Source organism: Genypterus blacodes, unplaced genomic scaffold (assembly GCF_046128005.1).
Source record: "Genypterus blacodes isolate CSIRO-AG114 ecotype Tasmania unplaced genomic scaffold, CSIRO-AGI_Gbla_v1 ptg000084l_1, whole genome shotgun sequence".
In the NCBI taxonomy this organism is placed as follows: Eukaryota; Metazoa; Chordata; class Actinopteri; order Ophidiiformes; family Ophidiidae; genus Genypterus; species Genypterus blacodes.
The window spans coordinates 108,628-122,136 of record NW_027466889.1 but is presented as its reverse complement, the minus strand read 5'-3'; the positions used below and the strand labels follow the sequence as shown (position 1 = coordinate 122,136).

The window sequence follows — 13,509 nt, the reverse complement described above, 5'->3', positions numbered from 1 at the left end:
GCTAACCCCCCCCCCCCTCAAAACTGTGTGCCCTCAGTGGGATCACGGTGCACACACAGAAAGAGCACAACAAGAGAACGGGAGGACAGAACATGTTTGTGATTTTATTGTTTTAACGTGCTGGGTTTTTACTTTAGACCCTTTAGAAGAAAGCTTCTTACTTCACTGCTTCATTGGCGGTAGCCCGACTTCACATGGTGGTGCTGAGAGGAGAGACAGCAGCTCCAGACTCCAGTAAACAAAGGGCCGCTCAGTCGGAGGAGCGCTCGCAGCGTGGCCGTGTTGTTTTGGGACGTTTGTCCATAAATGTTTAATGGCCTTGTGAATCATTGGGAGAGCGAGCGGCGGAGGACAGAGGACAGAGGACAGAGTGTTTCTGTCCTTCACACTTCACCCTCCTCATAAAGGAGAGGGGGGGCTTTTTAATGGAGCCACAGACTGTAAGGTTGAACGCTACATTTCTGTTACACAGTCAGTCAGTCTGACACAGTCAGTCTGTGTCCGACTGACTGTTTTATTCTCCATATGTACAGTATGGACTCACTACAGAGGCAGCGTGAGACACAGGAAGACTTCTGATGTCCTCAGTCAGCTTCTGATGTCCTCAGTCAGCTTCTGATGTCCTCAGTCAGCCCCTGTGTTGTCGCTGTTCTCTTGCTGTGGCACCATCGACACTTTAAACGTTGAGTGGTCTTGACCTAATACTACACACACACACACACACACACACACACACGATTGTTGATTGACTCAGACCTTTGTAGGCTGAGAGAAACACAGGGTTAATAATCACAGTTCTGACCCGATGTTTGTTCTGTAGAGAAGCGTTCTGTTTATCAGCCGTCCCTCACAGCGGCGAGAGGAAAGAGCGTCAGGATGAGGCAGAGATAAGGCTGCTGCTCTATTATCATTCATCACTCTCAGCGTGATACACACACACACAGACTCACACACACACACACACAGACTCACACACACACACACACACACAGACTCACACACACGCCCTCTCCAGGCTGAAGCTGTAGTTCTCTTCTATGTCTTGTGGTTCTGCTGTGACTGGAGGCCCTGGTGTTTCTCTCACAGCTGATCTGGTGCTTCTCATTCCACCGGGCTGTAATCTGATCATCGGCACAATCTGATCATTTGTTTGTGTCATGATTTTAATAGATGTGTTATTTAGGTTGATTTGTTAGTGTTTAGCACTAAAACCTAAGGGCAGGACAGGATGGTGTCCCTCGTCCTGTGTGAGAGTGGAGCTGTCAGTGTGTATAGAGTTATACACTGGACTCAGACCACACACACACACACATACATATCCACCATCAGTCAGTCCTCCTGGACTTTCACCAACATGAGAGGAGCAAAGCACAGCAGGATGGATGGAAAGTCTGGAAGCGACAAGTGGCTTCATTCCAGTCCTTTGACTGCTCACATCGTCTCCCTGACAACGCCCCCCCCCCCCCCTAAAGCACAGAGACCTGAATGACACTGATGGGAGAGGTTTAGGTACTTGTGAGTCAGAGTGAGGGCTCAGAGGCTGAGACCTGCACTCCTGTTTGCTGCGTCTTGCAGGTGTAGCAGACCTCCAGGTCTGTCCCTCCTGCTCCGTCCTGGCAGGAGAGACGGAGTCCCCCAGGGCTTGGTCCCCCAGGGCTTGGTCCCCCAGGGCTTGGTCCCCCAGGGCTTGGTCCCCCAGGGCTTGGTCCCACAGGGCTTGGTCCCACAGGGCTTGGTCCCACAGGGCTTGTCCCCCAGAGGACACAAAACTAAATAAGTCGACATTTTATCTTTACTTTTCCCTCTAAATAGCAGAAGTGGTTTTGTTGCTGGCCTGCTCCATGTGTGAGAATCCAAACTGTCTCTCCTCTCAACCCTGATGCTGTTTCTCATGTGACGTGCCTGTGCTCCTGTAGCTCCTGTGAAGCCCTCTGAACAAACACACACACACTAATGCTTTAGGTTATACTAATGTAGCTGTGAGGCCTGGACGTCTTTAACGCGTCTCCCTCTTCGTCTTCTTGTAGCATGGGGAGCAGACACACGCCACGTGTGTATGTGTGTGTGTGTGGCCCGTCTCATCTGTTTGTTCGGAGCCTCTGCCGCCTGGAGACACAGGAGCTGTGACTGATGGCCGAGGCTCGTGCCATCACGGCTGTTAGGGGGCGCCGTCTGTCCCCTCGCTGGCTCCTTCAGCCGGGGCGCCTTCTGGGTCTGAACCCCACGCCAGCACGTCTAGCTCTATGACAGAGTGTGTGTGTGTGTGGTGCCCGCTGCTTGTAATCAGTGACAGGCGGGTTCAGATGGACGGAGCGGATTGATTGACAATCAGGTGTATGTGATGTAATTGTTCTGGCTGTGATGTAAGACACTTTGAATGCTCCGTCTGTAGAGAAGACCCCCTCTCATCTGAATCGTGGGGTTGCTTTGATCTGTGAATCTTCTTAACTGCTTATTGCTCAATCACTTCATAGGTTTAGAACCAATACCCAGCTGGTATCTCGTGTTTCCTAAATTAAGGGATCCACAAGCTGCGTCAGTTAGATGCTGCTGAGTTGTGTTGCGTTGCGTTGCGTTGCGTCTCAGCTGGTTAACGTCAGGTTGATGTTTAAGCCTCTGAGGTCCAGATCTGCTCCTCCTCCGCCTGCCGCTCCTCCAGCTGTAAACAAACAAACACACCCTCCATCTTGTTCTGCACATCTTCTGCGTGTGTGTGTGTGTTCATGCCTTAATATTCACAGTTGCCCCCTGATGGACGCTGCTTCTGACTCTTGACTGTTCATAGTGCAGAAAGAGGAGTTTGCAAAGCTTTAATCATCTCCGGCAGACCTGGAAGAGTTTCTGTCTCTCCTGTCTCGTCTCACATATCTGAGGAGTGTGTTTTGGTGCAGCTGGAGGGGCTGGATGACAGAGGAGGTGATCAGGTCTGAGGTGTGTGTGTTCAGATCCATGTTCTCCCCCAGATGAGGTAGGATCCTGCAGGTTCACTAAGAAGCACGACTGCCAGGATTCATGTCATGGTACTTGGATAAAGACTTGATTCAGCCTGAACAGCCCCCTCCCCCCTCACCTCCCCTCCCCTCCCCTCCTCCCTCCTCCAGTTCTCTTTGTTCCTATTGGCCAGTGATCAACTCCACCGTAGCTGTTGCTGGATGCGGCGCCTTGCTCAGTGGCATCTGGCAGCTCGTCCTGTTAAGTGAGTAGTCGTGCTTGTTTGTTAAACCTGGAGGAGGTCCTGCTGGTTTCCACGGTGACAGTGCTGGTGACCACTCTACAGATCTATATTTATGTGATGAATCCTTCCTGTCTGGTTGTGTTGTTGTTGTTGATGCGTTGGGCTGTTTGCAGTATTGAGACACGTTTAGACGATCGATTCCACCGTCACACTTTCACTTTCTTCTGTTTTTGTAAATTTCACTGGTATTGTAAAAAAAACATAGACTTCACTTTGCAGATTTTACTTTGTTTTGTTTATTTTGCAAATACATTTTTTTGTAAAATTCACCCAGTGTCATTGTTATCTGTGTGTGTGTGTGTGTGTGTGTGTGTGTGTGTGTGTGTGTGTGTGTGTGTCAGGAAGAGAGAGAGGGCACATCTGGATGAAGGAGAAGGATCTGATCCACAGTCATTCACTCTCATAATACTGAATTACATTTTAAAGTATCTGCACTTGAGTTTTTATATTAAGGAAGTTTACAGGTTAAGTAAATTCACGTTCCAATCAAGATTTAAGAGAGGATTCCATTAAAGTTGAGGGTTTTCAGCTCACATCCTTGTAGTCTTAAAGGTAAGAATATCCCATTTAAGACTGTAACACACACACACACACACACACACACAAAAGCCTTTGAAGAACGAGAGTCCTGTTTCAGATCCGGCGTGTTTATGGAAACCAAATTCCATTTCTGAACATGATGAACGGCGTATTTACCAAAGCCTGCAGTGACAAACAGACGGAGCTATTCTGAGGGACCCAGTGTCACACAGGCTGATGGATCTGGCTGTGCTGCTAGAGGACGGAGCCATACACACGCACGCACGCACGCACGCACACACACACACACACACACACACACACACACAGCATCCTCTCATCATGGATTCAATCAGAGAAGAATACACTTGAGATGAGAGGAGGCAGGAGTCGTGCCTGTCTCACTCAGAGAGGACAGCAGCGGCTCTGATTTCACTTTTGGGGATTGAAAAGCTGATTAGAATGGCGACATACTGAACCACACACCTTCATCAGGCGGCTCTAACCCAGCTGAGACCCCCTGGGGTACACACACACACTGTCTACATCAGGTGTGTGAAGCCTGTCAAGGTGTGGAATCAAGTAAAACCCCCAAAACCCAAAGTTTAGATTTTGAACTTCAAAGGTTTTAGTCTAAAAAACATTAATATCAACCAAAGAGCTAAAACAGACAAACAGAAATGTTTGTTTTGTTTCTGGGTCACTTCAGGTGATGGAGGTGGGGGGTCAGTCTTCTTCTACACTCATGCTACAGAAGTCCTCCAGTGTGGTGTGCACTGAAGAGCGCCACCTCCTGGGCACATTGTGTTGGTGCCTTTGATTTCCCCAGCAGGCTGTGGGAGCTTCAGTCTGGAACCAGAGGAGCAGTTAGAGTGTGTGTTCACAGCTTCATCCTCAGAGAACCTTCATCAGATGGATCAGATTAGCTGTGTTGTCAAGGAGATGAAAAACAGTTTCAGTTGCATCTTAACTTATAGTTTTAATAAAAGAATTCATGTTAATATCAAAATAGTCAAGCAGAAGAAATCTGAAGAAAACTTTAACCCTTTACTAACACTTGATATACTTTAGGTCCACAGATATGTTGACTATAGAAGTCAAACCCATCCAAACAGAGCAGAGGACCACCAACAGATGTTTCCTCTGAGTTTGGTTAGAGAGCAGGAACTCACTGCAGCTCAGGCTCAACCTGCAACAACACACACCACGCTTTACTGTCAACAACCTGTGTGTGTGTGTGTGTGTGTGTGTGACCTGAAGATGTCACTAAATGAAGAAACAAAAGCACAATGAAGACGTCTGACTGGTTCTTCAGGTCTGATGAGGACTCAATTAGGTCACAGACTGACATGGGAAGATCTTAGAATGAGTGTGTTTGTGTGTGTGTGTATGTGTGTGTGTGTGCGATGGATAACTGCACAAAAGTGATCAAAAGAATAATCCAAAAAAGTAGAAATAGTGACTAAACCTACAATGATGTTATTTAAAGGATTGAAGTGTGTGTGTGTGTGTGTGTGTGTGTGTGTGGTGTGTGTGTGTGTGTGTGTGTGTGTGTATGTGTGTGTGTGTGTGTGTGCGCGCGCGCGGCGTGTGTTAGAAAGACAGAGAGCGAGAGAGAGAGAGAGCGCGCGCCAGCGTCTGTGCGCGCGTTGTGTTCAGGTCGGCGGTGGGCGGGGATTGGCCCTGGCAGCAGCCAATGAGAGGCCCCGGTGTCGCTGTCACACACAGCTGAGAGATGAGTCAGGGCGAGTGCGGAGGAGCCGCTACTTGTTGCTGAGGAGAAGCAGCGCGAGCGGCAGAGTGAGCGAAACACACAACACACACGCCGGATACACTCACCGGACCGACACACACCGCACCCAGCCGCCTCCTCTTCCTCCTCTCAGGTGAGCGGCTCTCTTTCCGTTTCTATTCAAACTGTTTCAGTTATCAGGAGCTTCACATTAAATCTGCAAACGATAACTGAGACTCAAGAAGCTTCAGGAATTATAAACCAACTGATTTAAGCTCCATCTGCTGAGGTGAGGGAAAAGTACACGGAGTCTTTATGTTTATAGTTTGGACATTGTTTACTTATGAGGTAAACACGTACAGCAGCACATCAGAGGCTGTAATGTCATCTGCTGTGCTGTCATGGTGTGGATCATCTCAGGAAGCTTCCACTGGTCTGAGCTCCGGATGTTCCTCCAGCTCAGACTCCCTGAGGGTCCCTGTTATATCTGAGGTGGTACCAGTGGGCTCCAGTAGGATCTTCTCAGTCTTGGGTGTTGGGTGTTGTAGGTCTCTTTCTGCTGGTTCCATGGTTCCAGAGTCTTCTTATGGAATTCATGGTGGGCATTGTTTTCATGTTCTAACTTCTAACTACCAGGTTTCTTCATGGTTCCAGGGTCTTCTTGAAAGGGTTCTGGTGAGACATAGTGTCTATAGATCTGAGAGTGTCCTTACAGATAAATAGAACAAAGAAAAGCGTTTCTTTGAACGTGACTCAGAGATGTGACTTCATTAGGATCACGGCACAGTGTGGCAGGCGTGGTCTCCATAGCAACACCTGATTGGAGTTGCAGGTTATAAAGGATATCAATGGCTGATTGTCTGACTGGAGGGGATTTCAGTCCTTTACAGTTTTCACCCTGAACCTTTGGTGTCTTAATGAAGTCATAAACATCTGAGCGTCGATTCACAGTGACTTCACACGATGTCACCGATGAAACACTGAGCCGAGTGTTTCTGCTCTGTTCAGTAATGCTGCATCAGCACTTCCTCTGTTTGGTGTGAATTGTATACAGTTAGTGTTCTTTCACCACATCAGGGAGGTAACACACACACACAGACACAGCCTGGTGCACTGTCGTCAACACTGTAAACCTGCTGTAGCTTCTGTTTCCAGTAAACTGAGTTGTTCAAATGGAGCTCAAAGATTAGAGACGATTATTGACTGATAATTTCGACAAAGTTAGCTAACACTCTGCGTTAAGAGGCTCTGTTCACAGACCTGCAGACCTGCTGAGTGAACAGCAAAGATCTCCAGAAAGCCTCAACCTACAAAAACAAAACAAACAATGTCAGTGACCCAGTTTGGATGGAACTCATGAGATGATGAAGCAGCTGTTTACGGCTCACAGGGTTTCAGTACAGCAGCTCACACACATTGTGGTGCAGCAGAGCGGAAAGATCAAAGTACAGCAGGAGTCATCTTACTAACTTCCCCTGATAGCTACTGATCAACCAGAGCCACAAGGTGCATCGCCGGGGAAAGACAACACAGAGCATCAAGCAAACATCTAAAACCTCCATGACGCTCAGGAAGCTCAGGCCCTCATGTGATCAGTCTGAGGGAGTTTGGCCTAGTGGAGTGAAGGAGAGTGTGTCCTCAGATGACTTTAGTGAGGAGGATGTTCTGAGGTAGAAGTATTTCCTACCTATTATCTTTGACTTTTTGTTTAGAATCAGTTTTTTCTAGAATCGGTTTCTGTTAACAGAAGCAAGAATTCATTTAAATTCCCTCCAGCTCAGTTTGTTTCTATTTATTCTTTCTTTTGTAGAGTTTTGTGGCAGATAAAGGCTGAAGTGTGTGAGGATGTTCCAGAATCAGGTGAATTGATACAAAGTTCAAAGTTCACCTGTGAGCTGTCCTGTCACGTTCTCATTCAGCAATACGAAGATAAGAAGTCAACACAAAGTGTCTTTCCACAATCTAGTGGCTGTCGGTGAACTGAGAAGAAATATACCCACAAATCTGTCCGTTTCCATGACAACAACATGCTTGGGCTATTCTGAGACAAATGGACATTACATCCACGGCTGCATACATTTGGCAGCGGCCACTTTGTCTCCCTCTCATCTTCAGTCAACACAGAGTCCCAGTGTCAACAAACCAAACAGACTGAAGCACTTTGGGTCAGCTGATGCTGGCAACGCTCTTTCTCAGCCCAAGACTCAAAGTGGAGCTGCAACCAGGAAGGTGACGTCCATTCAGACAGCTCTCTCTGGATTACAGCTCTGGAACGGGCAGAGCGACATTGAAGCGCTGCCAGCCTGATGTTGGTAACGATTCTGACAGCCTCAGTGTTGAAGCCTCACGTCGATTCCTAAGTGAAGTGGAGCCGCTTTCACAGGGCAATTAACCCTGACTGAGCTGAGAGGATGTTGTGATTTTAGTTTCACGTCGGCCCTTTTGCTCTCTCAGCCTCTCACAGATTCACTTCAGACTCCTGCTTGATGTTGGTGTCTGAATATTTGTGCTTTTATTCCCAACTTGTCAAACATCGCAGCAGAAGTCCCGATATCATGGAGGGCAGCGATGACTAAGAGACCAACCACCCACACAGACTGTGGTCACATGATAGAGGCGGAGCTGTGAATGTGTCTGTGTTTGTCTCTGTCTCTGTCTCCTTGTTAAACCCTGTAAACTTTGAATCCTGTGTGTGTGTTTCCATCTGTGCCGCTCCTGAGATGACTGGCACCACACGCAAAATGAAAGTAACACAGACACACCAAAGCAACCAGAGCCCACCTATACACACACACACACACACACACACATAATGAAACCCCACTGGCATTTAGACGGGCACTCTATCTGCAGCTCTGGTCTGTTTGCAGAGGGGTCACTCAGGGGTCTTGGTTGGGGCCACTGTGGGTTTGTGGAGGTCACAGCTTGTTTTGTGTTGCTGATTGTATAAATGTATTCAGTCAGCACACCAGTATGCAGAAATGTGTGGGTCCAGCTGGTCCGGGGGGCAAACCTGAGACGTGAAGCTCATAGGTTCAGATCTCAGCAGCAGAGCAGAGGGTGTGATGATGGGGACGGTGTGAACGAGTGGGCGCCTTCTGTCGCTCTCCACAGGGCAAAACAACAGAGCGGCTCACAGCTGGGACGTGCGTTTACGCCACAAACCTGCCAGAGCGTAGAAGAGGAAAACAGCACAGGGTGTGAAAGGTGTGTGTGTGTGTGTGTGGAGCTGCTGTGTGTCTGAACGTGCGTCTTCTCCTCTGCTGTGTCTCCAGGTTGATGTCTGCCTCCGTCCTGCATCCATGGCCCTGTGGACATGTCAGCCTGGTCTGTGGGCTCCTCCTCCTCGCCTCCTCGCCACGCCTCACTGCAGGTATGACCTCTGACCCTCTGACCTGGGCACACACATCCTGAACACCAGCCTGAACTTCCTGTTGAGGAAGAATTTGACTCACCTTGACTCAAACCCAGACCCAGACCCCGTGTCTCCTCTGTCCCTCAGGTTCAGCTTTCATCTCTGTTTGTGCCTCCAGTGAGGAATCAAGCTAAAAATATCCATGCAAATCCTTCCAGACGTCATGAATTCTGTTATTAAAGCTGTAATGAGATTCCTCTGGGGCCGCTGTTCTTCCAAATTCCCAAAAGTTGTGTGGGAAGGAACATGGACTTAAAGCTCCTGTGTGAGTTTGACTCAGTCACTCCATCAGGGTTTAGGTGGAACACATGCAGTTAATGTGTTCCAAAGAAGAGCTGAGCTGAGGAAGTAGCAGCACCTCCCTGCCCACTGAGAGGCAATACAAACATACATAAGGCTGAGGTAGCTTGCCTGTAGTCCAGTCCTGTTTGTTATCTTCTCTAAGATGATGTAATGGATCTGTGTCTAAAGTCTGAAGTCCTCTCTGTTCTGACCTCTGTTGTTCTGCTTGTGTTGTGTTTCCCCTGCAGGCAGACAGGGGAACTGCAGCCACCCCCTGGTCCCAGAGCACGGGGGTTTCCGCTGTGAGCCTTCGCCGTGCCGAGGTTTCCCCCAGAAAAGCTCCATCTACTTCTTCTGTGAGCCCGGGCATCACATCCCCAACAAGGTGCGCAGCTCCAGGTGCCGGCACGGGAAGTGGACGCCCGCTGTGCCGCAGTGTGTGCCTCTGAAGGGTGAGTGTGTGTGTGTGTGTGCGTGTGTGTGAGATGAGAGATCACCAAATGTGGTAACAGATGAGCCAAAACTGAAAATCTGTCAATAGATTGGCATCTATATAGAGACCAAATGGAGTCACTTTGCTGCTTCCTGTCTGTCCTCAGTGAAGGATGAAGGACAGAGGAGGTTCTGGGTCTGGGTGGTTTCCAGCATTAGTAAGCAGACGTCTCAGGAAACTCCCTCTCCACTTTTCCCAGCAGCAGTGGACATCACAGCATTCCTGAGTGATTACTTTCACATCAGACCACATGACTCATGGCAGCTTTGACCCACTAAGCCTGATTAGTCAGGTTGATTGATCACACAGAGCGCCGTGTCACTGTGGGGGTCTGACCCGGTTCCTGATCCCCATGGGACCTGGAAGGGGGTCCGGTCTTCACTCCCTCTGCTTCCACCCTGTAGCAGGTCTGTCTCTCTACAGACAGACAGACAGGTTTGACCCCCTTGCGTCCCTGAGGGTCCCTCTGAAGTGTGTAGGAGGCTGAAGGACACGTTGGTCCTGATCCAGTAAAGTCTGCACAGAACCCAGAGCTTGACCTACTTAACTCAAACATAGTTTACATTCCTCAGCCCGTTCTGTAACTTCCTCTGTCTCCATTCATTGAGACACAGGCTCATACAGGAAGTCAGAGCGGGGAAAGAGGAAGTGGTACCAAACCAACACCAAAACATTTCCTCTGTCAAACACTCATGGAAAGATGCTGCTGCTGCTGCGTCATGGCGACCGACAAACCACAGCAAAAAAAAGCTTCCTCTCTGTCATCACGCTGCTCTCATTTCTGATAAATCTTGTCTTTCCTGTCGTCCAAGCAGCCGGAGCCCAGAGACGCGTGAGACAGGAGAGTGTCTGAGTGTCTCTGTGTGTGTGTGTGTGTGTGTGTGTGTGTGACACGGTTGCTTTGTCTCCTCAGAGAGGCCGAACGTGAACTCAGAGGAGAAGGTGACTAACTCTCTGCCCAGTGTGGCGACCACAGCAGTTGGCGTGTCCATCTTCCTCCTCACCACCACCGCCTGCCTCATCATCAAGTCCCGCCTCTACCCCTGCACCTCGCACAGGTACCAGTGAGCCCGCCGCCGTGTGCTTTGCTGCTGTTCATACCCCCGCCAAGACGAGGAGACATTACACGTTGCTGATGATTCTTGCCTATAGTAACTCTGTCATGTGTGTGTGTTCTTCTTCTTCTCTCTCCCTCAGTCGGCGCTCCTCAGACCAGCTGGACCTGATGGTGGACGGCCTCCCCGTGTCTCTGCCGTCCTATGAGGAGGCGGTGTACGGCAGCTGGGGGCAGCGCCTTCCTGCCCGCTCAGGACCCGGGCCCACCCAGCTCCTGTTGGCCCAGGAGGCCCCCAGCAACCACACGCCACCTCTCGGCAACCGATTGGACCCGGGCTGCCGTCGCTCCAGCCAGAGCCCAGAGAACCCCCCTCCCCCCTACGAGGAGGTCCAATCACATCGCAGAGAGAGGAGGAGTGACGCTGTTTCACTTTCAGACGACAAAGACGCCTGATTGTCCTGTTTGTAACGACAGCAGGAGGTTCAGACTGACAGACTGACAGACTGACAGCAGACACACACTGCACAACGCTCTGTCCTGATTGGCTGCAGGTCACCAGCAACAGGTCATAGCAACCTATCACATTACACTGACTCTGATGAGCTCTGATTGGTCGGCTGCAAAGTCAGGAGAGGACTTAAGAATATTTATAAATGAAAAGTGTATTATTGATTATTGATTGTAGAGAGAGAGAGATTTGTAGATCAATATTGATTATTGTGCATAAATGTCACTGCTGAGTGAAAACCTTGTATCTTAAGTGTGTGTGTGTGTGTGTGTGTGTGCGTGCATGCGTGCGTGTGATGGGCCTTGTGGGTCTCCTGGTTCTGATCACAGTTTCCTTTGTGACGTAGGTGTGTGTGCCTTCATTGAAACCTTTGTGTTTCCACGGTAACTGACTGTGCTTGATTTCTAAGTGCGGCGTCAGTTCAGCATGTAGGTCTGAGTCCAGCTGGGCGGCGGTGACGGTTAACATGTTGTTGATCTGAGACCTGCAGTGATGTGAAGATTAAACCTGGAGCTTCATGTTGTGATGATGATGAGGAGGAAACGAGCTTCAGAGGTTTCATTCATTTCATTTCATAGAACATAAACCTCAATCAGAGACGTTTCAATGAGCTTCATTTGCCCTGGTGGCACACAGGAGGGGGCGGAGCTAACACAACCACAGGTGAAGTCTGACGAAGCTCCGCCCCCTCCACCATGATGCGTTCACTGACACACTGCCAAAAGGTGCACAGACCTGGAATGTATTGGAACAATGTGGAGAATTAAAAATAATCAAACTATTTTATTGATTGTATGGATTTATATGTGTATGTTATATTATTATTATTGATCAGAAGAAGAATAAAAGCTGAGATGTTTGATATCCAGGTTTGTGTGTGTTTGGTGTGTGTGTGTGTGTGTGTGTGTGCAGTGTGCTGAGCTTGTGGTAGACATTGATTGAATCCAGTTTCTCTTTTTTAGACCAAAAGGAGAAGTGAGTGTCCGTTTGGTGTTTGGTGTTGGGAAGAGTAAAAAGGGAAGAGTGTGTGTTTACTGTAAACGCTGCCTGTGGTTACAGAGCAGAGGACCAGAGTGTGTGCCTTCGTGCTCACTGTGTCAGTACAGCAATCGATCAATGTTTGTGATCAGTCAGTCTGGTCATGTGATCAGTGGGGGATGACATCACATCTCCTCCAGATCCTGACCAGGTGGTGTTTCTGTAGATCTGTTGCTTTAATCACAAACACAAACGAGGTGAAGAGAAAAGAGAAAACCCTTTATTGAAAGGCGCCTCGTCCCCCTGCTGGAGGGAAATGAACCCATAAAGGCACAGAGTGACAGAGACCACAGGTTCTTTAGAGCATCCAGCTGTGGCAGATCAATATACATTCAAGCCTGGATTGTTGTTGAACATTCTGACCTCATTAAGTCCTCAGTTTGATTCAGACCTTCACATTCAAATATTAAGGAGACAGTTTCCTTCTCTCTCTGCTGTTATTGGTGCATGATTGATTCTCATCTTAGCATCATTATTGTTATTAATATTATCATATTCAGTTTGTTAAACTGTGAGATATGAAGAGATGTATTTAGTGAGAGTGTATTCCTGAGCGATTCACTTACTTGGGGACTAATAACTGATCTAATGGATACATTTAGCAAAGATCTTGAACCCTGACATGAATGGAAGAAGAACCTACATAACAACATAGAACAGTGTAAAAGTTTAATACTTCAGAACACAAAAGTGAACTTTGAACTCTTTGTCAGAATCTAACACAGGTCACTTCTTTCATACTTATAGATCACAAAACATGAATATATTGTTGAATATGATTGAATATATAAACGAGCCACCGTAACTTTTCTGTTCCTCTCCAGCACCAAAGTTTCAAACATTCAGAGCTGAAAATGTATCGACATTATGACTCATAAAAATGGAGGAACTCAGAAAGCGCTGACAAACAATTTAACTTCTATTCCTGCAAAGATTGAACCAAAGCCCCTCCCATCTGCAGCAACAGGAAGGTTCAAACAGGCAGCACCTTCTGTTTGTTATTAGACTCAGATATGAAGGATAAACGGTGATAAAAGTCCCATTACATGACTTTAAAAGTAAAAAGTTTAACAAGCAAATAGTGAGAAGGTGTGAAGACGCCACTGATGTAAAGATGTGACTGATGTAAAGATGTGACTGATGTAAAGATGTGACTGATGTAAAGATGTGACTGATGTAAAGATGTGACTGATGTAAAGATGTGACTGATGTGAAGATGCCAAATGAAAA

At 48.0% G+C, this 13,509-nt stretch overlaps 1 protein-coding gene and 1 long non-coding RNA gene across 3 annotated transcripts; one reads left to right on the top strand and one right to left on the bottom strand.

Moving 5' to 3' along the window:
• Window positions 1–141: 141 nt before the first annotated feature.
• On the bottom strand, window positions 142–881 carry LOC143007312 (uncharacterized). The gene is made up of 2 exons (XR_012964459.1): window positions 803–881; window positions 142–704 (listed from the first exon to the last, which is right to left on the bottom strand). It is a non-coding gene; the product is annotated as an uncharacterized LOC143007312 (long non-coding RNA).
• Window positions 882–5,369: 4,488 nt separating this feature from the next.
• Window positions 5,370–12,105, top strand: LOC143007328 (sushi domain-containing protein 6). 2 transcript variants are annotated; one of them, XM_076158609.1, is made up of 5 exons: window positions 5,370–5,640; window positions 8,762–8,859; window positions 9,432–9,635; window positions 10,590–10,734; window positions 10,874–12,105. In XM_076158609.1, the coding sequence occupies exons 2-5, from the start codon at window positions 8,766–8,768 to the stop codon at window positions 11,184–11,186; spliced, it is 756 nt and encodes a 251-aa protein (XP_076014724.1). In that variant the 5' UTR covers window positions 5,370–5,640; window positions 8,762–8,765; the 3' UTR covers window positions 11,187–12,105. The 2 variants fall into 2 exon arrangements, with proteins under 2 accessions (XP_076014724.1, XP_076014725.1); XM_076158610.1 differs by lacking the exon at window positions 5,370–5,640 and adding an exon at window positions 5,681–5,775.
• Window positions 12,106–13,509: the final 1,404 nt, after the last annotated feature.

Coding starts and splice junctions, on each gene's coding strand:
- LOC143007328 (XM_076158609.1), top strand. CDS start 8,766: ATGTCTGCCTCCGTCCTGCATCCATGGCCCTGTGGACATGTCAGCCTG. Junction 8,860..9,431: donor CTCGCCACGCCTCACTGCAG/GTATGACCTCTG, acceptor TTTCCCCTGCAG/GCAGACAGGGGAACTGCAGC. Junction 9,636..10,589: donor GCAGTGTGTGCCTCTGAAGG/GTGAGTGTGTGT, acceptor TTGTCTCCTCAG/AGAGGCCGAACGTGAACTCA.